Source organism: Leptosomus discolor, chromosome 2 (assembly GCF_034619465.1).
Source record: "Leptosomus discolor isolate bLepDis1 chromosome 2, bLepDis1.hap2, whole genome shotgun sequence".
Classification (NCBI taxonomy): domain Eukaryota; kingdom Metazoa; phylum Chordata; class Aves; order Leptosomiformes; family Leptosomidae; genus Leptosomus; species Leptosomus discolor.
Window position 1 is genome coordinate 15852836 of NC_141392.1, and position 27978 is coordinate 15880813.

Here is a 27978-nt window from a genome sequence, read left to right on the forward strand (position 1 = left end):
GATGCCGGCGGGAGGGAGGGTCCGGGCGCTGCCCTCCTCCCCTTGGCGGCGGCGGCGGGGCCGGCCCGGTCCCTCCCCCGCCACATCGCCCTCCCGCCGGCGCTGCTGACGTGTCTGCTCCCTCCCCGCCGCCGGCGCCCGCCAACATGGCCGCAGCCCCGCCGCCGGACCCCCGGCTGCTCCTCGCCTTGCTGCTCCTCCTGCCCCCGCCGCCCTCCCTCCTCCTCCGCGCCGCCGCCGCCGCCACCGGGCCCGACCTGGGCCGCCGCTTCGCCGAGCGCAAGCGCTGCGCCGACCCCGAGTGCAGCAGTGAGTGGGGGGGCGGCGGGGGACCCCGGCCCCGGGGGGGGGACTCCCGGCAGGGGGGGCGGGAGGCGCCTGCCAGGTCCCCGGCTCTCGGCACGGCCCGGAGGCCGCCCCCTGCCCCCGGGCAGTTGTCGGGGGCGCGGGGGGGAAAGATGCAAAGGTCGCCTGGCTCACGGGGGCGCTTCCCAAAGCCGCCCTTGGATCTGGCACGGAAATTAGGGAGAATCAGGGAAATGGAAACGCGGCGCCGACGCGCTTCGTTCCTCTCTTCTAGACCAAGTTTTGGGATCCCTGCAGCTCCTTGGGTTTGGTGTCCCCCTTCCCCTGCAGAACCTTCTTGTAATAAACGCGCTCCCTGGGTGGTGTTTGTGCGCTGAATAATTTCAGGGATGATTCGGAAGGACGCAGATGCCATTTTTCAGCCCGTCTAATTTAATATTAATAATTAGCTTCGTAGCTAATACAATTCTCTCGTGCTTTGTCAAACGCTTGTCTTGATCAGTGAGCTTGCTTTACTTTGTTTGTTTGTGTTTTTTTAAGTAATCTCTTATTTTAGTTATACTTTCACTTAAGTTCTTCTCTCTTGACCCGATCTGGAAAATAGAAAACTGGTGCGTGCGGGGAGGCCTTGTTTTCTGCCAGTTAGCGAAGACCTTTTTCATGAAACTGTTTTATTATTATTAAAGTAATGCTTTTCTTTTTGTTTTCTTTCGACAGTGTTAATGTGCCGAGGGAAGGCAGTGCAGGATTTCAAAGGCCCAGATTGTCGCTTTGTAAATTTTAAGAAGGGAGAAGCTGTGTACGTATATTACAAACTAATAGGAAAATCAACCGAGCTTTGGGCTGGAAGTGTAAGTACTGTAAAGCATTTGTTCTACTTGCTCTTCTTGGCCCTGTCTGTTGCTAATGTTTTTTCCTTCCTTTTGCCTCGTAGGAGAACGCTTAGGCTTTTGAGCAGAGCCACATAACATAATGAATGCTGTTTTGTCTTGAGACAGTGTGAAATGAGATGTGGTTTGATCAAACCTAAGGCATTAAGTGCTGTGAAAAACGGGCAACTCTAATGGATGCTAAAAACTGCTAGAAAACTGCTTTTGTGTTGAAAACCTCCCGTTGCAGCGGCCCGTGAGCCTGCCTGGAAGCTGAGCCCCTAGGGAGGCTTAAGTCTGTGTTTGTGTTTACCCCTGACAGGGTGTCATCCTGCTCTCTGTGTAATCCTGCTAAAAATTGTTCCATGTACATGTTTTAATCACATTTCTCTTCCTAATATTCAGCTGCTGTCTTCCCCTTTTAATCAGAGGGAAAAAAAGCAGTAAACCTAGAAAGAATTCAGGTTAATTCAATTTTTTAAATATCTGTCTCAGCGTTAGTAACACTTTGTAGCAACTTGCAGAGTAGTGGCCTTGTCCGAGTCCTTGTCTTCTCTGGGCGATCAAGAGAGGGTTAGTGGGAAAGGACGGTCCCCACACGTGCGGTTATTTCGTAGAAAACTCCTCTTGGCTTTCACAATAAACACCTTATTTGTCTGACTGGAACAGAGCTGAGATACCCTGAGGAAATGCAATTTTTGTGGACTTGCCTTGAAAACACTGGCAGTCCAGAGGTTGCTTAGGCCTCGTCCCTGTTGCCCCCTCCCCATGCTTCCCCTACATACCATTTTGCGTCCAAATCATTTACTTTAACCTCCTTTCTTACTCTGGTCTTCCACAAGGGATAGAAAATTGCCTGTGACAGGGTCTGGGCTGCTTGAAGCCACCCCTGGGTGTTGACTGTGGGACTAGTGGTTCAGTGAAAAGCAGGATGTATCACTTTCTCTAACCTGTTCAGGCTGGGTGTGGACAGCCAAGCTCTCAGCAGGAGCTGAATCCAATTAGAATGATACAGAAGAGAGCAGAAAACTGCAGCACGTGGTTAAAGAAGAGTTTATAATTGTATCATGCTGGTAATTCCCTTCTGACATGTACTGTACCATAAATAATCTGGTTAATTAGCTGGTACAGGTTTCCAGGGCTGCCAGTTCTTGAGACGCGGAGTAGCAGTGTGGGGCCAATTTTGCATCTTCTAACGAGGTGTAATGCAGGCTGCAAGATCAGACAGCAGGTTTAAGGTAATTGCTGAGTTAATACTCAGTTTAATTATTCACCGATAGGAAGCTCATGCAACAGTTAGGTGTGTCTCCAAGTTAAAAGGATGTTTGCTTTAACAAGTAAAAGCTGAAGCTGGCAGATCTAAAAGAATTGCAAAGCTCCATTTTATTTGTTGTAATTTTTTAATTGTGTTACACAATTTTCTATGTTCTTCTTAGGGCAGCGATGACAGCATCGTTCCTTTCAGTTGGTGGCTATAACCTTTATTTCTTTTTTTCCCCGATTTGATTGACTGCTGCTGCAATTAACTGTAATACTGCAACAACCAGCGTGCAAATGCTGCAGCGGGGTCGGAGGCACCTACCCTTGCATGTTGAGGAGGGCACTGGCATGTCTGACCCTGACTTGCAGATAGCGCTGGGGTCTCCCTCGTGCAACATGACTTCCTATGCCAGGTTTGGCTGGGCTGGTTGATTTATGCAGAGCAGCCGTGCCTGCTGGGTGCAGTCGCGGAGCTAGGGGGAGGCTGCTGCTTCCTAATTAAAACCAGGCTACCTAGGGAGGTCTGCGATCAAACGAATTCCACTGGAAGGCACACTACCTTCTGCCACAGCCCTTTTGGCATCTCGTGGTCTGACTTTGTGTGCTCGTGTGCATCATTTGATCCCACGCATCTACCCTACTGCCTTTTTCCGTTCCCCAAAGTTTTAGGGGAAAGTATTTACTGGGGCATAACAGAAACTAGGAAATCGAGGGATAACTAGTATTCTGATCTTCAGATGGCGGCAGAGGTTAGGGGTATATGAGAAGCTTCAACAACTGCAGCCCAGGGCTTACTTCAAACAAGTTGTAAAAACAGACTCTAGTTCTGAAATTGATTGTGAGAAGCCGTGAGAAGTGCAATAGTATTTCTGACCCAAAGGGAGATGATCTGATAATAAAAGGAGCCTTTCACCAAGGTTGAAAAATCTGTAGCAGTAGGGTCTGGGCTTTGTTTGCCTTTGCTTTTCTAATTCACTCTGCCCTTTTCAAGCCATTGTTGATGTTCTTTTGCCCTGTGCCAGCAAACATGCTGTATTTTAACAAAACTGATCCTTTATCTTACGATTCCAGCCTCGTATACCTCATTGCTTGCAGAACTCCCCCCATTGAGCTCAGTGAGTATTTTGCACGTGAGAACATTTTGGGACCCAGCTATAAAGTATACTCTGTACATTATACGGCATGCGGGTTGTAGCAGAGCTGTCTAAACCTCAGTAATGAAGCAAAGTCAAATGCTTGGACAATATTCTATGACCATTATTTAATAGTGATTTTATGTTATGGATTTCATGAATATGTCAGTTCCAGGAAAATACTTGATTTTTTCCCAAAGCTGAAAGGTGGAGCACACCTGGTACTCCCATTGCTCAGTGCGCTGTGTCCTGCTCTGAAACCAGTCTCCTCTTCAGCATCTGCCTCACGTCGTTTACACCATCAAGTTGTTATGCAGACTTTCCTCCTAAGCATTTCTCCTGCACTCTGCCCTCATCTTTAGCAGGGTCTAGAACTCCAAAACTACTTCAGATAATTCCAAGAAAACCCTGCTTTTTAGCAAAACATTTCAGCAAAGACACTTTAAATCCTTGCTGCAGAAGATTGTTATTCTGTCCCATGGCAAATGGCTGAACTTTATTCCTTTGATTCAAGGTTGAGAAAACTATTTCTGGCCTCCCATTGCAAGAAATGGACTTAGCTGCAGAATGTGTCTTTTTCGGGTGGTTGTTTTGGGGATTTTTTGTTTTGTTTTCAAATCTTATACATAGGGTAATAAAAAGGAAGAGAGGAGGGGTAAATATAAGGTAAGATGGGAAGACTAGAGTATGTCTGCAGGATCCTGAGGATGAGGGAATTTTTTCCTGTTGTTTCTGTGTTTTCTTAACGCCAGTGTTCAGCAAGGGTGGACCAAATCAACTCTTTTTGACCAGTGTTCTGCAGTTTTAGGTGCTGTGATACCTGTGCTTTAGGGATGTGGGCTTTAAGATTAAAACCATTTGAACATCTTCTTTCACAGCTGTCTGTTTGCTGTTACTGAGGTAGGTGCTGTGAGGGTCTGGCTTATTGGTCAGTGGTGGTCAGTGAATCTTCCGTAGCTGGCTGTCACACGTGGGCACTGGTGGGGAGAGATGCTGCACACGCAGCTACATGTTTCATCCACCCACGCCATTTTAGCTGGGAAGGGAGTGGAAATGAAGGATGCACTTTTTTCTCCCTTATTTACTTGGCACTCATAATGCCTTTCCTCTACCATGTCTATAGAGAATGAAGAATGTTTCCTTTATTTGCACAATGAGGCATTTTTCCCCGTACAATAGAGGGCTTGTAGGGAGAGGAGCAGATGAAATTTTGGGCATGCAGATCCCATATGGCACATAAACCACGTAAGTGGCAAACTGGGTCACTGCAGAGGACTTGTATGGTCAGCAGCTTGGATTACACTAAATGAGTTTCAAATTGTGATGCCTAATTATAATGGTAGACACAGAGATGAGTCTGTAAGGAGGCTACTTTGAAGCTTTGGCTTTTGTTTTCAGAAAGATAATTTAAAAATGGAATAGAAGTTTGTAGAGAGAAACAGCCCAATTTAGAATAAAACTGTAGTATACCGCACAAGGACAAGCTTTTGAATTGACTTGTCTAGTTTAATTTCCCATTTGCAGTAATTCCCAATCATAAACCTGCACATGTTATCTCTTTTCCACAAGAGTATCTCTATGTGCTTACAAAAGGCGGGGAGGCAGTAGATTTATTTTTTTATGTATGTGTGACTAGTTTCAGAGATACCAAATACAGAAGGTAAGATTTGAATGAGAAATAGTTAAAGGAAGCCCTATAATGTATCAGTGTTTACTTTGCTGGCATAACAAAACAAACAAAAAAAGTATGAGTACATATTATTTACTGGATACAATTTTGCCTTTTTTTAATGCCATTGTAAATACAGAAAATTTCAGCCCAGGTTAACCTATTTCAGTGACAGTGTAACAATACATGTATCTCTATATCCCAGTTGTTCTGACAAAACTGGTTTCCTTTTTAATTTGAACTTTAACTGAGTGATCTTCCCAAACAAACTCTTCAAGAAAATTGGCAATTGTCATCTTCCCTCTAGAACAAAACATTGAGGAAATGAACAACGCTTTTCTTTTCCCCCAGATATTTTGGTTGTCTAGGAACTCTGTACCTTTCTAGGTGTGTCCACCAGGCTCCAAGTGTCTGGATTATCTAATCTGCATAGTGATAGCATGCTATTAATATTGGCTTCTTGACAGCTGTTGTCAGAACTCTCAAGTGAGAGCCTTATTGTGTAGATCTTATCTGGTGAGTGATAAGAGATTCTTGTCTTCCACTGTTTGCCTTGGCTTAGCACCTTGACTTGCTTGAAAATAGCCACCTGCAAGTGATTTTTGCTTGTGTTAGTCACTGAAGAGCGACAATGCAGAGCGAATGTCTTTTCCACAGATTTTAAAATAATTACCTCGGATATAATTCTGCATTTTCCTAAAATTAAGTTGTTTTGTTTTTTTTCCTTAAGCTACAAAGTGAGTGTATTTCAGGCTATAATATTGTGCGTGGATAAGATGTAGTCAAAGATCCTCTTTTGCTTACTACTCTAGAAAATACCTAAGGCATATGTGGTGCCAGCGAGGGCGCACGATAGCAGTTGAATCACATGAGCCAGAATGCCTGGGCTTCACTCCCAGCTCTCCTAATAATTTGTTAGAAGTCAGGCTTTAAAACACGAGCAGTAAAACTTAGCAACTTCACAAGGGTGGTGTGAAATAAAACCTCAATGAAAACTCTCGCACAAAGAAGGTATTGCTAATCGTTTTCTTTTATTTGCGGTGTTAAACTTCATTTAGAAATACTTGAGAGTGAGTTTTGATGTGTTTGTTACTAGTGTCTGTAATTAGGATTTTAACATAGTCCCATGACTTCAAAAGCTTCCTTAATGCTTTTTGTTTGCCTGTGTTTGTTTTCTGGCAGGTTGGAAGTGATTTTGGATATTTTCCAAAGGATTTACTTGAAATAAATCATAATTATTCCAATGAGGAGCTAGAATTACCAACAGATGTAAGTCTTATTTGTTATTTTTTAATTGGGCTTCTTACTATTGCTTACCTCGGCATTCAATAAAATCTCTGAGGAGGAGAATGGGAGTGTCAGTGATGCTTAGTTACCGTTTGTTAGTAAGCAGCTGCATTTGTGCAGAGACGCCTGTGTGTCAGGGGGTGGAACTTTTGTGCAGCTGTGTACATGGATGGGTGTGTAGGCATCAGCCCAACATCTGGGCATAGATATTTGTTTTCTTGAATATTCTGGTTGTCTTCTAACAAAATCTGTTTGGATTGAGCCCTAGAAATGCTGCTGGCTGGCTTGCACGTAGGCTGCTTGGAATGTATTCAGAATTGTTTCTTTTCCCAAACTTTTGAAGTACTATCAGAAACAAACAAAACCTGGTAGGCTTAGCCCTTTGATTCGAGATTTGGTCCTTCAACCCTTACAGACGTAAGCAGCTTTCACGCACTAATAGCGAGTTGCTCCAGGGTTGGGGGAAGAAGGCCGGTTTGTGGATGCAGCTTCAGACCCTTATGAAATTGTGTTCGGTGGCTTGCACTGCTGTTTAATTTGTTTCTCAGAAATTGTGTGACAGGCAGCTCCTGCTTGGAGGACTTGGTCATTTGAGGACAGACCAACTAAAAGAGATTGTGACAAACAAGCTTAGCAACGTTTGTTTTCTTCTCCTCGCTGGCATTCAGTGATGGACTTGTTCTTAATTCAGGATATATGTGAAGAGTCAAGTATGATACTCTCGACTCCATTGCTGACTTCCAGTAGGAGGCCTGTGACAGTTAAGCCATAAGCTTTTTGTTTAGGTTTTTCGGAGTCCATGGGCAAAACTTGCACTGATTTCCAAGACAGTTTTGGTTAAGGACTCCAGGAGTTAATTCTGCACGATTAATATAATTTGCTTTGCTGCTGCATCTCTCTCTAACCAACCAAATGGATTTGGTCTCATTACTGTAATAAAGAAAATAGTGTTTGTGACTACATGCTGTTTTTCATTTCAGGAAACGGACTTTGTTTGCTTTGATGGCGGAAGGGATGATTTTGATAATTATAATGTGGATGAGCTTTTGAAGTCATTGCAAGAGACGATAGCAAATGAAGGGGAAGCTGAATCAAGTGATCCAGGAACAAAACCAGCTGAAGGAACTGAAAGGGCTGAGGAGACTGAACAGGTTCCTACAGTAAAATCCCTTGATGCTTTGGAGACAGGCAATCTTGAGCTAAGCACAGAAGAAGATGAGGAAGCCCTCGCCATCACAGAGGAAGCAGACAGTTCTCTTACAGAAGGAACTGAAAACACTGGGGAAGACTCCAGTGTCAATAGTCACAAAGAAAACACTCAGGGAGATCAAATTGCACATGAGCACTTGAAAGGAATGCTACATGGGAAACTAAAAGGGCTAGAAAGTGAAAATACCAAAAACGCTAGTATTCCTCAGGGTGAAACCAGTCAACTTGACCAAGAGAATGAAGAAGTCAATGCCTATACGCTTTTAAACAGAGAGCTCTCTGTGAACTTGAAAACAAAATTTGGCTCAACTGCTGATGCTGTTGTGTCAGATGATGAAGTGACTCGTCTTGTTACATCGCTGGAAGATGATTTTAATGAAGATTTGAGTGTTGATGCTCATGATGCAGAGGAGGAACCAGACTTTGCAGATCAGTCTGAAGAAATCCCGTTGCTGTCTTTTATGACAGAGGAAGAAATTACATCCCCAGCGGATCTAGAAGATGATGCAAATGATGACTTTGAGTCACAAAATCATGAACCTGATGAAGATGCAAAGGGTGCTACAGAGCTAAATAACCAAAGAGACAATGAGGAAGAACCCGATTCAGATCCATTTATTCTTAATGATGCCTTCAGTCAGAGCAAGAAGTTGAGTGACAGTGTAAATGTGGATGGGTCCGAATCTAAACAAACAAAAGAGAAGCAGGATGAGGTGATGCTGGTTAGTAAAAGAGAAGCACCAGCAACAACTCAACCTGAGGGTCTCTCCAAAGAACTCCTTAGAAAGGAACTTGTAGGTACAGGTGATCTGGGTTCAAAAGAAAAAGCAAACCAAACTGAACAGTTTGAAGAGCAGCTCATGGTTGATGGAACTGAGTCTCGTACTGAAGAGCTGAAGAGTACAGCTGTGCCTGATCCTCATGTTTTGCCTAGTCCAGGAGATGATCTGGAGTCCAAATCATTTGTTAAAAGCAAGCAAGATGCTTTAAAACCATCTGTTGGTGATATCAACAAAAGTTCAGAAAGAGTGCCATTTGCTCAAATAGAGAAAGATGAGAAAAAGTTTGAGGATGACACCTTGGAAGAGGAGGTCCTGAAAAGTGACTTAAAGCACAAAAAGTTATGGGAAGAAACAAAGGAGAAAGGAAGAGCTGAGAACAAGCCTTCTGTTGATGTTCCAGCCAAACCAGTGGAAGAGGTAAAAAATGCATCTGAAAGTGACTTAGGAGATACTGACTTCTTGAAAGAGAAACTGGAGCATGGAGTGCCCACTCTGGAGAAAGAACTTCTAAGACATGAAGAAGATTTGGAACAAACAGGGGAGACGGATCCTGAAAATCAAAAAACCACCTCTCTTAACAAAGAACCTGAAATAAAAAGGGGAACCATGAAAGACGCCCCTGCAAGGGAGGAAGACCCAAGCCATAGAGGAGCTGTCAAGCAACCTAGGCCATGGGAAAATAAGACTGACTATTTGGAGGCAGATGTGAAAGAAGAGTTTTCAAGAAATCTTGGTAAGATGACAGTATTTGAAGAAAGCATCAAGAAAAGTTCCCCTGAAGAAAAATCAAAAAGCACTACACAGAATACTGATACAGAGAATCTTACTCAGCAAAGAACTGCTCGTACTGAGGATGCAGATTCAGACAGAGATCTTGGCACAAATTTAGCTAAAGAAAGAACACTGAGACCGGAATTGCAATCTGAAGAGCCAGATGCTGAAGACGACCCCGGCCTGAAACAAGTAGAGGAAGAGCTACTGGAAGACGAGAATGCTGCAAGTGCAAAGCTGTCGCAAGGAAGGGCTGCAAATGTACAGGGTGATACACCAAATACTAAAAGTACAAGCCCTGAATTAGAAGTACTAGGTGAAGCTGTTTCAGGATCCGCAAGCCCTACTTATGAAACGGGAGAGGAAACAAACACATTTCCTAAGGAGGCTGAGAAAAAGTTTGGCATGCAAGGTGCTGGCGAGACTGGGAACAAAGAGGTTGACATACCAGTGACTGGAGATGCTAAATTGGATGAGATGGAACATGTCGTAGAAGATGATGATGAGTTTTTTGAAGCTGAGGAACCATCAGCTGTGGAAGAACATAATTTCCAGTCTCCTGACACAGAAGACAATTACTTTAACCAAAGGAAAGATCATCTCCCAGAGGGCCTTTCACAAAAAGGCTCAAGAGAGGGGCAAAATTTAGAGCATACAAGAAATGACCACCAGCAGTCTGTGCATTTCCCCAGCCCTGCTGACAGCTCAGCAGCCACGAATGACACTGTAACAGACTTCAGTGAGTCTGTGAAGCGGCTCACAATAATGAGAGGTTTTCTTGATGAAAAGCGTCTAATGCGCCTACGGAAGTACCTTGGGCTTCAGCACGTGGTTAGGATAGAAGCTATGTTTCACGACATGAAGGTAGAGATGGAGCTTGCTCGGAAGGCAAGCCATGACAACGAAGATAGAGAAAAAGCTTTGGACCAGATACTTGAGTTTTCAGAATCGAGCATTATGGATGTTGTAGGAAAAATTCTGGATTCCAGAGTGGCAGAAAATAAAGAGGAGGTGGTGAAAGAGATGGATTTGTATGATGAGGAGAGTGCACTGATGGATGATATTCAAGAACTAATATATTCTTTAAGGAGTAAATATTCATCTGCTAGTGAGAGTGTCCCACTTGCATCTGTTCCAGAACAGGAAGACGATCAGCTGCACATTCAAGGTAGGATGCTAAACCAGTTAATAAATAGACGAAACGGAAGTAAAACCCTGTCCCAGACAACACTATGTAACCCAGAGAAGCTTTAAGAAGAGGGCGAGGGAGCAGAATTGAAAGAGGTCCTGTGGAATCTGCTGGGATTTTGCTTAATGCATGTTTTTGGCATGGTGATGGGTGGCCCAGGGACAAATCCTGAGAGAAGATGTGGAGATCAGCATGTCTGTTCTTATGGGCCAGGTTCTGCGTAAGGTAAGTGGGATCCGTGCGTGGATATGGCTAGAAGGAGCCATTCGCGTCACGCTTATACCTCCTCCTCTCAAGAAATAGGGATTCACATATACTCATGTGCTGAATTTTCTGGAGGGTTTAGAGTGGTCTTTTTTTTTTTTTTTTTCTCTGAACTAGCTAACACCTAATTATGGGAGACACAGTGATTAATGCAAAGTTCAGGCACTAAATCCATGCACCTAAAATCTCAGGTATCCCTATCATCATGTTTTTGCCCTCATTCATAAAAGAGTGTGTAAGTAGAAATACTGAACAAGTAGATCTTTTTGATAGGGGAAGAACCACCAGAAGAGTCTGCTACAAACTTGCTGGTTTTTCTAAGTAATGTGCAAGGTGGTAAGATACTGTCTCAGCAAGGCTCTTCTATGGTAGTACATGTTAAGTGTGTGATTTCTGGTAAAGTCACGAAGGATGAAAATGTTTCACCTCGTGATGTTTCATTGCAAGGTCAGTGGTTGATCCCTTGCATAAATTCCATGTCAACATTTAATTGGATGTTACTGTAAGTTGATTGAGAATATATTGGAAGCAATACACAAGCCGAAGTGTTTAAAAAGTGTCAAGAAATGCAGTATTTCACTGGGGACAGCTGTGGGTAAGAAATTAACATTATCTCAGTGCTTAATTCATGTCTCCCTGTCTGTCACAGATGGTGCAAAAGAGGCTGAATATGACAGATTTTCCGTCAGAAACCCAAATGCCATTGATGAGAGCAATCAGGAATTTCAGCAACTCGAAGATAAGAGGCCGGAACAGCCTGTTGAGAAGGAGAGGGCTGTCAACATTCCACCTGGGCATGAAGAAGCCAACTTCTCAGATAATAGGGAAGCCGAAGAATGGTACGATAGTGAAAGAGGATCGCTACTGGAAGAGACTTCCTTTGGGTCAGTTGATTCAGGACAGAGTGCCAGGGAAGATACTGCTGCAGGTAACCTTTTGGAATTGGGTTATTTTGTTCTTTTGCTCTTAAAGAGGAGCATGGTTGAATGGTTTCTAGGCAAATGCCAGGATTTTTCACTAATATTTTCACTGTATGTTGCTGTAATCCTAATGGCTTTCACTAATCCGGGACAGTCCCTCTAGTGCCAGTGTTGTCTCGCTAGCACCCAGCTCAGCAGAGCGGGTTTTTTACTGCCTTTTTGCATTATAGGAATGAGAAGAGTTCTGCTAAGTGTCAGTCAGAGCTCTGTGCTTGGGCTGGCAAACTGTCTCAGGATGGTAGTGGATAAAGAGCAGAAATCACTGGAAGCCCACCATCAGCCCAGGTTTCTAACCATTAGGCTGTAGAATCATGCACTCTCTCTCCTCGCTCTTAACCCGTGACTCTGGGCTGTATTATTTTCCAGGAAAGATGGAATGTAGCTTCCCTCAGGCAGTTCAATAATTTCTGGCTAAGGTGTTTGTTGGGGTAGAAATGTTTGACTCTGTTCCGCTGGGCCTTCTCCCTCTGGAGCAAGTGTGCTGACCTATGCTGGCTCGTCATCATGCCAGGGAAGCATCCTATGACCATCATCTTCCCCAGCTCTGTTTTTGGCATGAAACTACCTTTGAGTCTGTTCTCGGTGCTAAGCTCAGCTTTGCTGTTCTGCATTCACTTCTGATTATGCTTAATAAATCCGTCTGCACTGACCATTTAGAAAAAAATTCAGACACATCTTGCTTAGCTTTTGTACGCTACTGAGGTACCATGCCATCCCCATGGAGAAGCACTTTTGAGCAGCTTCTAAGCTCTGAGGGAAACTCTAGGTTGAATGCAAGGATACCTAATAAGTTTTAAATGGCTGGTGGATTACTTGTGTGGTTAAGCAGTCGGATGTTCAGTTGTACTTTAGACCATCTTCCATTCCTTCCTTCATGGTAGTTAAATGCTGTTTGCCAGGAATTTCTATGGGAACTGCTAGAAGTGCTGAGAAGAAACAGGGCAGATGCTTGTAGAACCGCTGGTCACAGCTGTTCCACAACAGGCTGGGCAGTGGTTATTTGATCTGTTAACCTGAATTCATGACAACAGGAGGAGGGAGAGAAGGCAGGCTTCAGATCAGGGTAGAAGTAAAGATGGTTTAAAGCTTATGCCTTACTAACAGTGATGTACAGTTATGAGAAGGTGTAGGTTTATTGATTAGGAGTGGAAGAGTGTGTTCTTTTTTTGATGCTGCTGACTTGCTGAAGGGGCTGTGTGCGCTTGGCCCGAGGCAGGCTCCGCGAAGTGACTTTCTGTACCTCTGCCCCTCTCTGCGGTACCTTTTCTAAAACAGCCTGTGCAATATCGCTCTCCTTCCTAAGGACTTCTTGCCTCTTTCCTCGGTGCCCTGGAGAACCGGGGGCCGTAATCTGAAACCTTGCCCAAGGCGGCGAGGAAACCGCGGGGGTGGGGGCAAAAGCGGGTTCCGCGTTGCCGCCCTCCCCTGTCAGCAGGCCCTGCTGGCGACGGCGGCCGCTCCGTGAGGTAACGCCTCTCTCCCTCTCCCTGCAGAGGCCGAGCAGGGCGCCGGGCAGCCGGCAGGACGCGGGGCGGAGGCAGGCGCCGCCTCACGGGGAGCCCTCGGCGAAGCGGCCCAGCAGCTGCGCCGGGTGAGTGGCGGACATGGCGGCCGCGCATGCGGGCGGCGGCGGCGCGCGGAGATGACGCGCGCGCGGGGCGGTGGGAAGGAGGAGCGGCGGGTGGGGGGCGTGTGTGTCACTCAGGGCTGACGTGTGCCTGGAAGTTGCCTCGCGCCGCCATGGACCCCGCGGGCGGCGGCGCGCGCCTCGCGGAGCCCCCGGCGCGGCGGCTGCTGCAGGTGCGCGAGGGGAGGGCGGGAGGCGGGAGGCGCGGGGGGCGGGGGCTGTCAGGGCGGGGGGTGTCAGGGCGGAGCGGCGCCGCCGGCCCGAACCGGGGGACGCGGCGCCCCAAGCGAGGGACAGCCCCTGCCCGCCGCTCCGCTCCCCGGGGGAGACGGGCTGGGGCGGATGCCGCTGCGCGCCCCCGAGGGGGTCGCCCCTGCGGGACGCCCGCCCCGCTCCCTTCGTGAAGGGGCTGTTTTCCCCCCGCCGCCGCCCCCCGCCCGGTGGGGCAATCCCGCGGGAGCGGGGGCGTCTGCTGGCGGCGGCGGCGGCAGCAGCAGCAGCGGGCAGGGATCGCTGCCCGGCCTCTCGCCGCACCCGGGTGCCTGCGAAGGCACCGGCTCGCCCCGAGGCTGGGCTTTGCGGCGGGGGCTGTGCGCGCCCTCCTGTAATGTCACGCTTCTGTCCGTGGCGGCCGGGGAGAAGGCGGCGGTTTCTGCGTGGCTGGTACGGGTTATTTGCCGAGCGCCATGTCTGTATCAGCCCTGCAAACTGTACCAGGTGTTCGCACCTTTTTCAGGCTGTCGGTGCTCTCTGGCCTTCAGGGTGTCCTATGACGAGACACATGACATAGGACCCTGTGACCCGAGTGACAGTGGGGAACAGATCTGAGCTGCTCTCGCTGGATTGTTATGAACATCTGGCTGTAAAGCTGCTCCTTTTCTATATTTTTCCATCCTTAAAGCGTTATTTGGAAACGGATCAAGTAACTGCTGGTGCTGTGTAACGCAAAACAGGTGTATCGGCTTATTTTGGTGTAGCTGTTCTTTGCCAGCAGATTGTTTCTGTCAGGTGTCTTCCAATTTCTCGGGCTTTTGAGTTGAAATGCAAGTGTCAGGCCGCTTTGTGGTTTTCTTCATTTTCGGTTTTCGGTTTACAGCAAAACTGCAAGAAAGCTCTAGATGGTTCTCTGGTTTTATGAGAGGAATAAAAGCATTTGGCAGACTGCACATTTTGCCTGAGTGTTTAAAGAAAACCTATTCATAGTTGTCAATACTGTCGGTTTTCAGTTGGTTGCTGCTCTGCCTGAGGAAATTCGTCCTGGGCCTGATTTCCATGGACTTCCATGGGAGCCTGTTATTATCACTGCCTTAGTGGGAATTGCCACGCTTGCTATAATTTTCTGGAGAACCTGCCTTTCAGTGAGTATACTTCATGCTTGCAAGCCTGCTGATATTTCACTTACAGAGCAGTCTTTTGTATGGTTAAACTGTTTCAGCATTCCCAGGGTCAAAGCAATAGGTAGTCTTTTTGCATTTTCACTTTTTCTGTTTAGAGCATTAATGTGAACTAAATGCTGGGCCTACTAGGCAAAGTAGGTTGCAATTTTATTCAAGCTAAGAAGTGTTCCCTTTAAGCTATTAATTGAAAGTTTCTTAGTAAGAGGGAGTTTTGAAAGCAAAATAGGGGAGTATGATGTAAATGAAGAAGGCCAAGGAAAAGGTCCGTGTATCTTTGAAATGAGGAGCCTTCCAACATGCTTGAGCCTGTTGCTGACTTTCTCCAAAACAAGCAGTTAATCCTGCCCCCTTCATATTGTCCAGCTGCTTGCAGGCACTGTGTTTAGAAACCTAAAAACCTGATCTTAATCCTCACTGGAGAGCCCCTTTTCCACTTTTCTCCTCGTGCTGCCTTTGTCCTTCTCTTTCCTACATGGATAATTTTCTAGGCAAGAAAAATGCCGTCACTGGCTCTCAAGTATAGCAGTGCATCTCCTTGGGAACTGGTAGATGAAAATCAAGTAGGGCAGTTTGTTTTACAGCTGTCCAGTTCAGTGATGATATGCTTGACAAGAATGAATTAAAACTGAATATTATCTGTAACAATATTGGTAGGTTTTCCCATGCTTAGTTTTGATATTGAATACACTAGGGCTGTTTCAAATGTTTAATGTGTTAATAAAACAGCAAAAAAAAAAGAAAGCTGCTGAAATTCTTCTTTAATGGTGTTAATTTCAAAATGAGCAACTGTCATGTAAACATACATTGCTTTGAAAGGGTCAGAACTGGATGCAAGTGGGTTTTGTGTTTGCAAGTTCAGGACGGCTGTTGGACGCCAAACAGTTTCGTTTTGTTTGTTGCAAATTGCACGTGGGCAGTTCCTGCCACCCTGTTGGTGACCGGGTAAACAGACGTGTGCTAAGGCTCTAGGACAGGGCATCAGCCTAGGAGCTTTTATTAGAAAACAGCCTAAGCTTGTTTGTAGTGTTATTCAACACTCTCGTTGGCAGTGATGGATGTGTTTTCCATATGCTTTTTTAATCTGCATGTAAGTGGTGACTTTTTTCTATAGGGAAAATTAATTAAAATTTCTCACCTCTTCTTATGGCTAATTCTTTTTTGTTTTGTCTTCTGTAGGTGAAGAGTAGAATATATCAAGGTAAGTTTCTCTGTGTTTTCAGTGTACTTGATGCTTAGGCACGTAAAAGTTTTGAAGATTGTTTCAGAGGACCAAGCATTCATCTCCACTTCCTTTCAAGGAGAATGCTAAGTCTGAGGTTACGGTGTAAGTTAGGCCAGTAGATGATACTTACTTGACTCTGAGGCTTTCTGTTTTGCTTTTGATAATGCTTTGGTTAGGAGAAACAATGCAGCTTGCACCTGCGAAGTAAAGGGCAAGGAAAAGCTCTACCTTGTTCAACGTCAGTGTGAGCTGTTGGTTTGTTGGTGTGGTGGTAGTGGGACAGAGTTTGTTTTGGTTTTCTGACTGGCAGGAGATCTGCTTTTGCTTGTTGCTTCTCACAGAAGGCGGTAGCTAGTTCCTCTTGCCTTTTTGGGTTGAGGGGAGCCTGCAACTGACTGCAGTGCTGTTGCAAAGAGACCTTCTACGTGTAGACCGAAGTAGGCAGATATTCCTGTGGCGAGCATGTGGCTTTTTACAAGACTGTTTCTCTGGCTTCAAGTATGTAAAAGTAAAGTGTACTGAATGGAAAAGAAACAGAGTTCAAAGTAGGTTGGTTGCTGAAATTCATAATGGAATATAAAACAAAACTATGAAAGAATTGTCTTCACGTGAACTCTGCCTCGTTCTTCACAAACCATACTACGTACCACTCATTCCTCTTTAGTTCCATTGTAGCTGTACTGCGGCTTCCTTCTATACAACTAATGCAGAATTGATGAGCTGAAAAAATCCATCTTAGATCTGTAAGGTGATTTCTATACTGCAAAACCAATTATTGTTATTGGAGGGAGAAAAACGTTGGTATTGGTGGTGTAGAAATTACTTAGCAACCCACCCTAAAAAAATGAGGAATGTAAGTCTAGTCCGCCCCCCCCCCAATATCCCCCCCAATATATATTCTATACAATACTGTATAGAAACTGCTAAAGCTAAGAACAAGTAGATATTCTTCAAACATGATAAAGGTCATGTTGTTATTGAAGTCTTTATCCAAAATAGAGGAATATTAACAGTGACAAAATGCTTTAGAAGACAGATTGCTTTTTGGGTCCCAAAGATAAAATCTGTTACTGCCCTTCGTGACAGTAGTTGAATTGGGAGACCAAGCTAATGCAGGGATTCCTGCCCCCCTTAAACTGCTGCTGGGCTATCGTGTACCTCAGCAGTCGCTCGTTGGCTCTCCTCTCCCCAGAGCAGGAAGGGCCGGGGACCCTGTGGCCCAGAAGCCCTCGTGGGTGGGGAAGGAGGAGTAGCAGTTGCCGCTGCAGCCTGTGGGATGCGGTTGGGACAACCAGTGCTTCCTGTTTGTGCTGCAGGATTTGCTGGGAGGCAAATGGGGCTTGGGGGTTCAAATACGGGGTGGTTTAGGACTTGAAAAAGAATGACGACTGGATGTTCTTTAATTTGCAATAAAATAATTTAAGTATGTTAACGATTTTCATTGAATCCTAAGGGCTGGTTGGTGACTCGTTTAGCTTCAGAAACAGATGCATGCCTGAAGAACTGTTACTCAGGCACAGGCCTTTTGAGGTCTGTTGAAAGCGGGGCAGTTCCTGAGGCTTACTGCTGCTGTCTGTGAGCAGAGAGTCTCTTTTTCTGTTCCCAGTAGGTCTTTCAGAGCTTTCAGCCACTTTTCTTTGCTGACCAAACATTTGGTTTCAATATAGGAGAAGGAGGTGGTTGTTAGGGAAGGTATTGCATCTCCCTGGGTGTCACAGCAGCAGTCTGAGACGGCTCTGACATCCTCGCTGCCAGTTCTTCCCTTGCATGTACCTCATCTGCGTGTAGCCAGCACCTTACTCTGCTCCGCTGTGCGTTCTGTGACCAGCTTCTGTGAAATGGATGCGAGAGCTCTGTGCTCTGTGTCGGTGTTCGGTGCTTTGCTGTCTTGTTTTCAGTCCTATCTTGAAGTGAAAGCTGGAGATGCTTAGACTCCTGCAGAAAGGGCTGACTGCTGAGGAATTGATTTATGCTTTAGCCCTTACTTGAAAGTGTTCCCTAAAGCAGTAGTAATGATAGCTCTGAATTCACACACACACGCCCCCCAGGATATGAAGTACAGTAACTGTAAGGTTGTTTTTTTTTCTTCCTAGTGACTGAAAAGCAACTTGCTGAAAAGATTAAAAACCTTCTGCAAGAAAAAACAGAAATCTTAGAAAAGATATCAGAATATGATCAAAAGGTATTGTTCTAGGTTTTTGTCCTTCACTTCCTAATTTTCTGTTATTTGTTTAATGTCACAGTCAACGCAACAGCTAATACATCCTAATTTTCTGTTCTTACTGAATATTGTGTTGACAATCTCCTCAGTTCTGTGTGGTTGTTTCTGTGCTTAGATAAAGGAAGCAAAGGAATCTGTGAAGGTGGCCCAAGAACAAAAAGACATTCTCTCTGATGAAACTGCAGGGCTTAAAGTAAGAAACAGTTAACTATCTCCATACTGAAAGCAAAAATATCACTAAAATAACTTGCTTTAGTTGGTCTGTTGTTTGTTTGTTTGGTTTTTTTTTAGGACACTGTCAAAGAACTGGAAGCAGCAAATCGTCAGCTGGATGACAAAGTAAAAAACCTGCACACAATGCTTGAAACGGAGAGAAAAAAGAATGAGAAGAAACAGAACAAGGTAAGAGCAGTCACACTTGTCTTCTATCGTCCTTAATGTGCCCTAAAAGCTGGTCACAACCTGGTGGATAAATAGATAGAGGTACAGCAAACAAGATGAACCACCTCAAAAAGAGAACTAAAATGAAATTTTGGGTTGGTCCCAAGCTCAAGGGGAAGAATCTGTTGATTGTTTGGTTTTGTGGTGTGTATTTTTGGGATTTTGTTGGGGTTTGTTTGGGTTGGGTTGGTTTTTTTTTTTTGTAGTAAGATCTTGAAGGACTAGTGTGCTTATGCGCTTTCACACACAATCCGTTGTATTCAGGTCACGGGCTAGTCTAATACTTCCTAGGTGGAGCCAGGAAGTTCCTTTACAGTATGAGCTGAAGGTTTCAGGTTGTAAGTTAAGTTTTCTTGTACTTGGAGGAAACATCTAGTTCTATGGTAGGTCTGAAGATCTCTAAGCTGCCCCTTATTCTTGTTGTCCAGAGGTATTTGTTTTCTTTTTCCTTCTTTGTTTCTTCTTTTTAAAGCCTGACTTCCTGTAGTAGTGGTAAGCTCCAAGAGGTTCTTTGGTCTTGTTTTGGTCAAAGGTTGCTGCTAATGACAGCAGCACGTGTTACTTTGGTTCCAGACTGTGACGGTGTACAGGGAACTTTCCCAGCCACAAACAGGCAGAGTCACAGAGGGAAGGAAGTTGGTTGTAATGTGCTGTACGTTTCTATTCCTTACTGTGCTGATAAGGCAGTGCAATGGTGCTGCTAGTCTAAGCTGCTTTAAATGGAAATTTGTTGGTATTTTGACTTTCCTTTTACGCTTCCAGATTGCACAGGCAGAATAATTACTCGGGCTAATACAAAGTCACTGCTTGTCTTTTTCTTATATAGATCTCTGAAACCCAGAAGTCCTTGGAGAAACTTGAAGAGGCTATCAGTGTGCATTCCATAGAGCTTTCAGAGGTAATGCATTATCTGCACCCTCTCAACAGCCACAAGTTCTTATACCAGGAAAATTCATACCTAGGCTGTACTAGAAAATGCTAGCTTGGTAGATTCCAGGTTGTTTGTGCATATATACCTTTTTCTTTTCCATTTCACCAGTAATATGTAGCTCTTGCTCTATTACAGTTTGACTTTGTCTTTTTGACCCTTTTGTTTCCTATGTAGGTGCAGATAGCCCTTAATGAAGCTAAACTAAGTGAAGAAAAGGTGAAATCTGAGCTTCATCATGTGCAGGAAGAGAATGCTAGGCTGAAAAAAAGCAAGGAACAAGTAAGTTATGCCCAGGCCAGGCAACTTTTCTCTCTCTTTTGAATGAAATATTGGGGCTTTATCCCCAGTTTTCTTGAGTATAACTTCAGGGTCTTTCCGTTTTCGTAACATGTCAGAATTCCACGTTTCATGTTATCAGATAAAATTTAAAGCCCTTATCAGATAAAATTTGAAGCCCTTGCGTCTGCCTGCACAGGCTTTTTGTGCAGGTGAGCCACATGTCTTCAGTATGAAGTCTTTGCCAGTTCCAGTCATTCAGTTTTTGTCAGCACCTTCACAGGGAGTCTGTGCTGATGTGGTGGTCACTGTGTGCTTGGGAGATTGCTTGGAAGACTTGGGATCAGGACTGAAGGATGTCGTGGTAAAGAATTGCCAAAAAGCAATTCTGAAGCTAAGCTAAATGGGGAGGACCTTTAGCCCTGAAATGTTATGACAGTTCTTCTACAAGAATTGTAAATATCTATCTGCTTTCTTTCTCCCTATATGAGGTAGATGGCCTTTTGAGGAATGTGGTTTGATGACCTCTGGACTGCAATTAATTCCTTATATTTTGAAGTGTGTGAGCAGTTTGGTTCTGATGTTGGGGTATTAGCTGAGAAAATGTCTGATTTGTGAAATCACCTAATAATATGAACTGCAGAAAGATTCCCAGCATCCAGTTCTACCAATGGGCTAGTGATCAGTGTGATAACTGTGAAGTTTACCCTTTATCTGTGACCTGTGGTGATCAGTTATCACCAGAGCCGGCAGTAAAACAGACTTTAATTGCATACACCCTGTACTAAAATCAAAACAAGTAATCATCTCGCCTTGGTGCTTCATACAGCTGCTAAAAGAAGCTGAAGGTTGGAGTGAGAGGCACACTGAGCTCAGCGAGCAGATCAAGCTGTATCAGAAATCGCAGAAGGACATAGAAGAAGCACTTGCCTACAAGGAAAATGAAATTGAAGTAGGTTCTTCATAACAAGCTTGCTTTAAACGTTACACATCACACAATACTTTGGAATACTTTACAAAATGCGGAATGATTCTTCTTCAGTGAACCTCTTGATTTCATTACTAGGTTTTAACTAACTGCATTATGCAGCTGAAGCAGCTCGACATGGATTCGGCGTCTGAGGCCAAGAAGGATGGCGAAGGGCGGGAGTGGAGCACAGGGGACGACCTGGCCAATGGAGAGTTGCCAGGTACCGTGCTCCTGCCTGCGGGCCGCAGGGTGTGCGGTGGTGTGTTCGTGTCCTGTCCTCTGGGGAACGGGGGCAGTCCGTGCATGTAGCTGCCTGTGGGTTAGGAGACTGCCAGCTTTAATCCTGAAACGCAAAATATCTCCTATCTGAAGGGAGAAACGATTGAAAATGCCAAGAATTGCCTTTAGATTACCTTTTCGGTGTATCCTAGGTGTAATGACACAGTTTTAAAGGTTGCTTATAAAGGCTGGTAATTAAGAACTTTCTGAAAGCTGAGAATCTCAGCTTTGTTGTTATGCTGCATTTATCTTTAATGAGTTTTTAATGAGTATTGTGCTTACCTCCGGATTAGGTAATCACATCTTTTAAACCTGAAAGTCCAAAACAAATGTTTTCAAGACTGATCAGGCAGTTTGTCATTCCTGATCTTGCACATATGTTTGCTACATCTCTGGTTTTGAAGACCTATTTTTTTTTTTTTTTTCCCCTTCTTCCTGGGAAGTGGTAAATTCCCACTTCTTGATTTTTTCAGACACTATGTCCAGTAACAGGTACTGCATTCACATTAATATTAGAGTGGTGGCTAGAATAAGTGAGGAGGAGGAATCTTCTGAATGTCTTTTGGAATAAATTTAATAGTTTTGTTGTGCTGGTCATGGAATTGCTATTGTGCTCTGTTCCCCACCTCCCCCTCTTCTATTTCTTTTTTTTTTTTTTTTTTTACCATCAAAGGAGACCTTTCCCAGATTAGAGTGTGGGGAGTGTTATTTTTAACAGCTGTAGAGTTCAGGGAATTTGGGTTAAGAAACAGTGAAAACAAAACCTATTTTTCTCTTCTAGATAATGAGAGTGAGAAGATGAAGACTCAGATTAAGCAGATGATGGATGTCTCCAGGGTAGGTTGCACAAGATATCTAATAAATGCAGTCACATTACTGCTATGCCTAAGATCATAAACTTTCTGCTCCTCTTTTCAGGTAAAAACTATGTTATCCATAGTTGAAGAAGACAGAAATCTTCTGCAATCAAAACTGAGCGATGAAGTAACAGCAAGACATGAGCTGGAAGGTAGGCTTAGCAAAAGAACTGCTTAGGATGAAATGCTGTTTGTGGTTTAAAAAGAAACAGAGCATTTAAGTGGCTTAACAGTTCTTATTGCAACTTCCTTCAACTTCCTCACCTACCTTTGCTTCTCCAACAGAGCAAATAAAAAAGTTAGAACATGATTCCTGTTCGCTCCAGTCAGCCAAAGCTCGACTAGAAAATGAATGCAAAACACTGCAGCAGAAAGTGGAGATTCTGGGTGAACTTTACCAGCAGAAGGAGATGGCACTCCAGAAGTAAGCCTTTCGCTGCTCTCCCGCTACAGAGCACATTATATCGTAGCGCTATCCGCGTGCTCTTTGCTCAGAAGGATCAAATAACCTGACGTTGTACTTGGGATGAAAGATGGTGACTGCTGTTTCAGTATGGCTGAAGCTAGTCACCCTTTGTACTTTTTCCACCATTCCAGAGATTCTAAAAAGCCTGTCGCTGTGCACACACAATATTGCCTTCTACTATTAAAAAAGAAACCAACCCAAAAACCAACCAACAAAGAACTTTGGGAGAGGGGAGATGGGTGATGGATCTGCAAATTCTGTGGTTGCTCTGTCACGTTGTCCAGAAATGTCGGGTAGAATGTAGTAGCTGTTAAGATTTGCTTCAGTTACTCTGACCTCAGTTCAGTGAGTCTAATTCTCATGATATAGAAACTTAATATTTTAGCCTCGTGGGCTTTTCGCATTCTCAAAGGGCTAAATGAAGGCTGGGTTCCTAGTGGCAGCTGAGATGAATGAATTGCTGGCAGTGAAGAACTAGTTGTGTATCTGTGTTCAATCCTCATTCACTTCTTTACTTACTGTAATACCATCTCTGTTTTGTGGCGAAAATTTGAGATAAGATTCAGGGACGTTTTCAGCTAAATTGCAGAGGCAAGCTGAAACTGTGGTGGAGAAGCAACTGAAAGTTCTGCAGTTCAGGTGTGTAGGCTGGGGGAAGCCCAGGGCTGGAACAAGCTACAGAATTGAGGCTCTGCAGCACCTCAGTAGTGAAACTGCCTGACCTCACAAATTTAGGGTCCAGGTGTAGTAAGCGCGTAATGGAGAGGTGAAGGGCGGCCCACCTTTCAAGGAAAACTTCCTTTTGACCTCTCTGGGGGATTTCTGTTCCTTCCAAAACTTGTAGGAAGTTGGGCTGCCTGTTACTACTTCTTGATTAGCATGAAGGTCTTCCTGCATTTTTTGATCTGGAAAACTGTTTCCACATGTAGCCAAAGTGGATAATGTTGAACTGGCTATTAGCAATAGTTAAGTTACTACTAGTTTAATGGTTGCAGTTTTCTGGGATAGCTCTTGTAAGTTAGGAACATGTTATGGACCTCTTAAACACTTCCAGAAAAAACGTCAAAAATGAAAAATTTAGAGAACCATGAGGTGATAAAAAGACCTCGGAAATGGGTCATATAATAAATTGGTGTGGAGAACACGGAGAAGAAAGCTCTTTCCACATGGTTTGTTATTATTGAATGTGTTCATCACCTGGGCCTTAAATTCCCCCTTTGTCATTACATGTTAATTTCTTAATTTCCCTTGGTTCGATGTCAGTTCTGCGTGTCTCCCTGTGTGTCCCTCTGTAAAGTGGGATCACTGTCTGCAGGGTTGGGAAGTAACTGGCAGGATCTGAAGAGATGAACTGCCTGTGGTTGTTAGACCCTGACAAAACTTTAGATGCTGACAGAACTTTCCAGTCAACTCCACATCCTTCATTTTCAGGTTTCATACACGAGGGGTTTGTCGGTTGGTTTCAAAGACAGCATTTCTGTCTCTCTCTTTTCTTTTTTTTTTTTAAATTTCTTTATTCTCTGTTATGTTCTCATGCATTGTTACAGCTTCCGATATCACTGTTGGTAGCAGGGGTATGCCTTGATTTCTGAGTTGTAGCAGAGGTAGGACGGTGGAATAGATGGTGCTTTTTCTTTTTTTTTTTTTGTATGCAGAAAACTAACACAGGAAGAGTATGAGCGTCAGGAGAAGGAGCAGAAACTGTCTGCTGCAGACGAGAAAGCCGTGCTGGCCATCGAGGAAGTGAAAGTTTACAAGTAACTTCAGTTTCTGAAGACTCTTCTTTCCCATTCTTTCAACTATTGAAGCAAATTCATTTAAACCTCTTTTTTCCTTTCATGCAGGCAAAGGATCCAAGATATGGAAGAAGAATTGCAAAAAACAGAGAGATCTTACAAAAACCAGGTAAACTTCTTGCTTGCTGGTTATTATGTCACTTACTGCATCATTCCAATGCTCTGTAATGAGTTATCAGAAGTACTAGTCGTTGGACAAAATAAACTAAAGCGCTGCTTTTCTTCTCAGATTGCTGCTCATGAGAAAAAGGCACATGACAATTGGGTAAGAATGTTCTGCCTTTTCTGATGCAAACAGTTTGTATTTGACCTCAGGTTGGTGCAGTTAATGCAGTTGGCAAAACTTTCCCTAACAGCTTATTGCCCGCTCTGCTGAGAGAGCCCTGGCTGAAGAAAAAAGAGAAGCAGCCAACCTGAGACAAAAGTAAGAACAGCACGGCCTGTTTCTGTCGCTCTTTAAACGTGCTGCATGTGGCTTGGGAAAGAAGGAGCTCAAAAACTGCGAGGTGCTCCCTTCACTCACTTGCTCAGGGTGTGCAGGGCATGTTTGAGTTGCGAATGTTAAACTACCCTTAAACTGGTTTGAGGGTAAAAATAAGATTTCTTGGTGAAAGCTGCAACATTTTACAAGGCAGTGTGCTTTGTTACTTTATGGTAAATATAACTCACAGGTATTATTTGAATAATAAAAAACCCTTTATTTTTTAAAATTAGATTAATAGAAGTAAACCAAAAAATCGTCATGGTTCAAAGACCATTAATTGTAAAGCCAACTCCAGGCAGACCTGATCGCCAAATCCCGCCACGACGAGGTAAATGCTGCTGTTTCTCCCAAGACTTTGGTCTTTGAGTCAGTATGTCCTAAGAAAATGAGGCTGTGATAAGTTGTAGAAAAGTAAATCAGAGGTTTTTCTTCTTTGGTGTAGGGCCCTTAAGCAGAGATGGCTCTTTTGGGCCATCGCCTGTGAGCGGAGGAAATCCATCGCCCACACAGATGATAGACGTTCCTCCTCGGCCCCTTTCTGCTCCTCGAAGGGAAGGCTCAAGAGGTGAATTTGGTAAGCAGTGAGGCTTCCCTTTGGTGGTAACGGTCTCTTGCGCTGCAAACCTGAGGGCACTAAGGTCTGATCTTCGTTCTAGGGATAGTGTTAAGTATTGGTACCTGCTTTATTAATACACAGATGAGTGGGTGGTTGTCTTAGGTTTTAAATAGAAATAGCTCAGGCACATGTTGATTAGGATCTCTGGGGTTCTTGTTTCCCTTCAGGTTCAGTGGTAGATGGCCCCCCTGTTCCACGAAGGCCCCCAGAGTTACCTGGAAGGATGTCTGTTCCTGGTAAGTTACGGGGCCTGCAACTAACTGCAACTTACACAGTTTGTCTTTCACTTCAGAGCTGTAATTTAAAACCCACGTTCCCCCCCCGACGTGTGGTAAGACGTGTTCGTGGCTCTCTTTACAGATCTTGGGCCTGCTGTAGCATCCCTGATGAGTAGTGGGCCAAGAACCTCCTCCCCTTCCACAGCAATGGATGGAGTGGTAAGCTGAAACACCCCGACCTTTGGGAAGCGTTGCTAATATGTGATGCCCTGTACTTCCTGCTGCACCTTTAACTGTATCATGTTCTGTCTTGTCTATACCCTGCCATTATCCTTATTTGCTGTCCAAAAAAAAAAAAAGCAACCCTCTCCCAAAGAATCTGAAGCCCCCTGTGTAACTACTGAGTCACCTTCATCTATTGAACCAGCTACAGTGAGTATTCAGAGGCTGAATGTGGTGGTACTCGGCTTTGGAGAGGAATAACAGGCTTGGTGTTCTGAACTGCTACGTAACGAACTGCTCTGCAACACTAACCAAGGGCTTGTACCCCTGTCTCAAAAGGTTTCTCTAACGATGAACAGTTGCTGTCTGGTTTTTATGGAATTGAGGAAATGAGACCTTTGCTGTTAAGGGCTGCAGACAAACACTTTGCAGTGCCTACGCCACTAACCCTAAGCAGCTGACGTCCCTGTGGTACTGAAGCACTGCTCCATATGTGGTTCCAGGTGCCAGGCCCTTTGCCAAGGGGGTGTCCACTGAGGATACTTCAAAAGGGGTTGAACTTTTCTTTAGTGCACCCTTAGCCAAAGAAAAATCCATTGTCTGAGAAGGTACAGTGAGCACTCGCTGCTGGGTAGCGCAGGCAGTGTCTGGGTGAAGGGACAATGATGGTGCAGTAACTTTTTCCCCATTTCCTGCTTGGTTAATGCGTTCTGGGGTTTTCCTCTCTTCCACCTCTTGGCCTTTGGGAGTGGTGGTGGTGTTCGGCCGTGCCAGTACTACTCTGAAGCAGAGATAACACACTGAAGTAAAACCTAATCTTGCACAGGCTAATGCTAGTCCCAAAGGCCCACCTTCTTTCCCCGGGACACCGATCATGACCTCCCCCGTGATGGGACCTCCGCCTCCACCGCCTGTTCGCTACGGACCGCCGCCGGCACCTCTCCGTGGGCACTTTGGGCCTCGACCTCTTCCTATGCCCCTAGGTACAGTTGCGTTGCCGTGTGCTGAAACTGGGCTTTCCCTGCCGTGCCTCGCGGGAGCCTGCTGCAGAGCTGAGGTCTGCCCTGCTCGGTGGGCTCCCACAGGGCGGTTTTTTCAAGCCTCCTTAGTGCCAAGGTATTATGGAGGTGGTTTTTCCTCTTTTAGTCTAAAATGGAAACCAGCAGCTGCAAGTCACTAGACTGTAATTCATGGCCTCTGAAGTCTGCACGTGACAGTGACTGACCCCAGAGCTGCTCCAGAAAAATGAAGAAATGAAGGACAAGGCAGGAGCTTCACCGTTCAGGTTAAAGCAAGGTTTCGTTTAACTCCATGTTTTCCTTTCCTTCCAGTTCGTGGTGCTCCCTTGCCACCTCCAGCTGCAAGAGATTTCTTACCTGGCCCACCCTTAGGAATGAGGGATCTGCCTCCTGGCCCACTGCCGCCTCCTCCAGACCCCAGGGGCTATGGACGTGGGCACCCTCCTTTCCGGCCCCTAGGTCCTCCTGGCCCAAGAGATTACCCGCCAGGCCCCCGGCTCCCCCCACCCGGTTCAAGGGACTATACACCTTCTCCTAACAGAGACTTGCCTCCGTCGGGCCCGAGGGACTACCCCGGGGGGCCACCGCTGCCACCGCCGGGCTCCAAGGACCACACACAGCCTCCAGTGCAGAAACCCTGACCGCAGCCTCCAGTCAGCAGCTCGGTGGAATGGACTCCGGCGCATCTAGGAGATGGCCCTTGGAAGCAGTTTGTCTCATTTCAGTATATTTCAGCTTTTGCGGGATTAATTTTTATCCAATTGCTACAGACATCTTATGTGCATTTATGATCACCTTAAACTCATCCATCCTCTTGGGCTGCAAGAACCTTTTTGTGATGGACTTGAACCTTCTCTAAACGTGCAATAGAAAGGAAGTACCTGTGTGGCTAGTTTTAATTAAATGTAGCCTCTGTAACCAGTTGGTGAATGAACTAATTTCGTGAAAAATGTAAATCAAATCATTTCCTGTGGAAATAATTTTTAAGTAAAATGCTATCCTACCTGCCTTCTCCATCACATCATTCAGCTGCAGTTATTGTAGGCCAGGGGTTTACATGAGGACTGTGAGGTGGTGTTTTTTGTTTTGTTGGTTTGTTTGTTTGTTTTTTTTAAAAAAAAGGTGTCTGGTCAGAGATCAGAAGCACAAATGACACTGTATTCAAAGGAAAGTGATAATAAAAAGCAAAATTCCTTTTGCTAAACCCTGAAGGCTTT

At 44.9% G+C, this 27978-nt stretch overlaps 1 protein-coding gene across 1 annotated transcript; it reads left to right on the plus strand.

Moving 5' to 3' along the window:
* The first annotated feature begins 146 nt into the window (after nucleotides 1–146).
* Nucleotides 147–27972, plus strand: MIA3 (MIA SH3 domain ER export factor 3). The gene is made up of 29 exons (XM_086461890.1): nucleotides 147–309; nucleotides 1024–1157; nucleotides 6420–6506; nucleotides 7505–10454; nucleotides 11389–11667; nucleotides 13213–13310; nucleotides 14573–14704; nucleotides 15920–15941; nucleotides 18059–18147; nucleotides 18302–18379; nucleotides 18478–18588; nucleotides 19454–19525; nucleotides 19733–19837; nucleotides 20664–20786; nucleotides 20901–21024; nucleotides 21865–21920; nucleotides 22002–22092; nucleotides 22226–22364; nucleotides 24062–24163; nucleotides 24251–24311; nucleotides 24432–24467; nucleotides 24559–24626; nucleotides 24917–25014; nucleotides 25129–25260; nucleotides 25470–25538; nucleotides 25663–25736; nucleotides 25881–25952; nucleotides 26569–26725; nucleotides 27074–27972. The coding sequence occupies exons 1-29, from the start codon at nucleotides 147–149 to the stop codon at nucleotides 27400–27402; spliced, it is 6051 nt and encodes a 2016-aa protein (XP_086318016.1). The 3' UTR covers nucleotides 27403–27972.
* The last annotated feature ends 6 nt before the right edge of the window (nucleotides 27973–27978 follow it).

Excerpts from the sequence above, each read along its gene's own strand:
- MIA3 (XM_086461890.1), top strand. The coding sequence starts at position 147 with ATGGCCGCAGCCCCGCCGCCGGACCCCCGGCTGCTCCTCGCCTTGCTG. Across the intron at positions 13,311-14,572 it reads CGGCCCAGCAGCTGCGCCGG|TTGGTTGCTGCTCTGCCTGA; the intron begins GTGAGTGGCGGA and ends GTCGGTTTTCAG. Across the intron at positions 21,025-21,864 it reads GGCCAATGGAGAGTTGCCAG|ATAATGAGAGTGAGAAGATG; the intron begins GTACCGTGCTCC and ends TTTCTCTTCTAG.